This window comes from Centruroides sculpturatus, unplaced genomic scaffold (assembly GCF_000671375.1).
Source record: "Centruroides sculpturatus isolate CEXI.00-Female unplaced genomic scaffold, Cexi_2.0 scaffold1055, whole genome shotgun sequence".
Lineage (NCBI taxonomy): Eukaryota > Metazoa > Arthropoda > Arachnida > Scorpiones > Buthidae > Centruroides > Centruroides sculpturatus.
In genome coordinates, this window is record NW_019385372.1 from 92 (window position 1) to 2,559 (window position 2,468).

Sequence of the window (2,468 nt, forward strand, 5' to 3'; positions counted from 1 at the left end):
TACACAATATCATTCGGGTAACTTTGTGTTTTTCAATCAGTGATCCGCAATTCCAGAAATTCACAAATGTATTCAAATACAATGAGAATTCTAGTTCTTCTTTTTCTGATACCTCAGTTATCAGAAAAAGAACATTACATTTGATGCAATACAAGAAGCTTCTTGTAATAATTACTTTATTAAAAACACTTTACTGAAATTTAAATTCAATAAAAATTTATCAACAACAGACGTTGTTTAACAAAATACAGTATACAGTATAAAAAAAACTAATAATACTTCTAACGTAGAGGAGCTACCAGGAAGATAATTTGAGAAACACTTAGTTACAAATTGAAGCTAACTAATAAGCATTTACTTACTAAAAGTGAAATAAATGGTAATATGTTAACTTCTGTCTTTACCTGTTAGTTACAGTGTTTACAACTAAGACGTAAAGATATGAATCAGTTAAATATACTTACAGTTCCAGAATTATTTAAATACACTTACTGTTCCAGCTATGTAATCTACACCACTATTATTATCAATCCATCCCTGAATAAAGAAATATGTACTGATTACACCCAAACGTATAATGTATTTTGACGTAGAATAGAAATACTCACGGGAAAAGGTTCCTTCCAAGTACAACTAACAATAGAAGGTCTTACAATTACTACAGGCAAATCTCTACAGAAAGTATTTAAATAATTTTCTGCTATGGCCTTTGTTAAAGTATAAGTGTTGGGTCGATTTTCCAAAAAATTTTCGTCTGTTATCTCTAAGGAAGCAATATTTTCTAGTCTGCAATTAGAAAAATATTAATGCAATGCACGTACAGTACAGGAAATACAATCAAAAAGAATTACACTTAATATGTCATAGTATAATACTTTGCAATGTTCTTAAATTCTTCATATGTTCTGTCCATTGTATAGATTTTTTCATCCACTTCCTTTCTGTTGCAGAAAGAATAAGCTGTAGAAGTATGCACGAATGCCTGAAATTATGATATATAACTTATATTATATGCAAAATTATAAAGATACATAAGTGATTACAAAACTTAATTTGTAATCACTTATGTATCACAGTTCCAACGTTTTTCTTGCATGGTTACTTAAAAAGTGTTGTAATTATTTGTACAGCGAATAATGTTTCTCAACAATAAATTATGAAGAAAACTCTTCATAATTTATCATTGAGAAACATCATTAAGACATACGGGTTTCGAATGCAAATCGTAGTTCTAAATAACACAACAAACACCCGGAAATTTTTACAATGTGATAAAGAGTTTGCAGGTTTAAACAGTTTGCGAAGATACCCACGTTCTGAATTTAGAGAAAATTTAATCTGTTATAAACACGAAGATTCTAAAAGAATGACTTAATAATGTATATCTTTACTGAAAATACTCCCAAGCACGAATCATTGGTTGATCACTGTAATAATTTCATGATCATTAATAATTTCTGGCTTTTACAAATATTTGGATGAGATTAGAGTAAAAAAAAAAACGAAATACAATCGACCCCCCTATAACACTGTTGATTTTACAAATACGTGTGCCGGATTGTGAACGGCTCACATATTTGTAAAATCTAAGTGACTACTCGTACAACATGGCATTCATATAAAACGTAATAATGAACAGTGTTATAGGGGGTCGACTGTAAATATACGATTTCGTAAAATATGAAAAATTTTAATGTTTAATTCGCTGCTATTTAATTTTAGAATAAGTTGTAATTTAAATTATTCACAAAATATTTACCGATAAATTTTTCATTTGACGACAAACTTCGGCCACATTTTTCGTCGATTCCACGTTATTGGCGAACGAATCGCTACAAAAGAAATAAAAATAATTAGGCAAATAACAAAAAAATGTGATTTATTAGCGTAAAACTCACCGAAAAGGTTCATCGAATTTAACCGAAGCGGCCAAGTGAAACACCAGCGAAACGTTTTTCGTTATCAAATTCATATGACACGAGGAAAGTCCTAAGTTCTCTCTTGTGAGGTCCCCTTCGATGCATTCCACTTTATTCGTAATTTCCGGATTTTTCAATAAAATGTTTCCGAAAATCTTTCACGAATATAAAAAATATATAAGAAATTCGATAACAAATTTGATTTTATAAAGTAATACGGGGATAAGCGAGTAGAAAAATCGGTTAAATTTGAGTTGTGATAATTGTGTTCGATTTTGCGTAAAAATGTACTCAATTCTGACAACACGAAGACATTTATTAATTAAATAAACCGGCAACGAGTTGTTCGACTGTTCCGGCAACTTTTAAAATTTTTGCACAAACACGGGTCTAGCGTGGAAAAGCAGTAAAAAACACCAATGTAACATCCTTTAACCAAAATGAAATTAAACACTTGATTACGCAATGAATTGATTAAAATTTGCAGTTATTTTTCTTGAACGTCCTTCCCTTTAGCTACAATTGCATTCTACAGTTTTTATATTTTCA

At 30.0% G+C, this 2,468-nt stretch overlaps 1 protein-coding gene across 1 annotated transcript in view; it reads right to left on the reverse strand.

Annotated features, from left to right (window-relative positions):
• Window positions 1-491: 491 nt before the first annotated feature.
• The window catches only part of LOC111638257 (putative fatty acyl-CoA reductase CG5065), an 8,306-nt gene continuing 6,329 nt past the window's right edge, over window positions 492-2,468 (reverse strand). The window contains exons 6-9 of the mRNA XM_023383931.1: window positions 1,899-2,074; window positions 1,760-1,832; window positions 876-982; window positions 492-786 (exon numbers count right to left, since the gene is read on the reverse strand). Of these exons, the coding sequence (XP_023239699.1) occupies window positions 561-786; window positions 876-982; window positions 1,760-1,832; window positions 1,899-2,074 (582 nt within the window). The 3' untranslated portion in view covers window positions 492-560. The remainder of the gene's footprint in view (window positions 787-875; window positions 983-1,759; window positions 1,833-1,898; window positions 2,075-2,468) is intronic.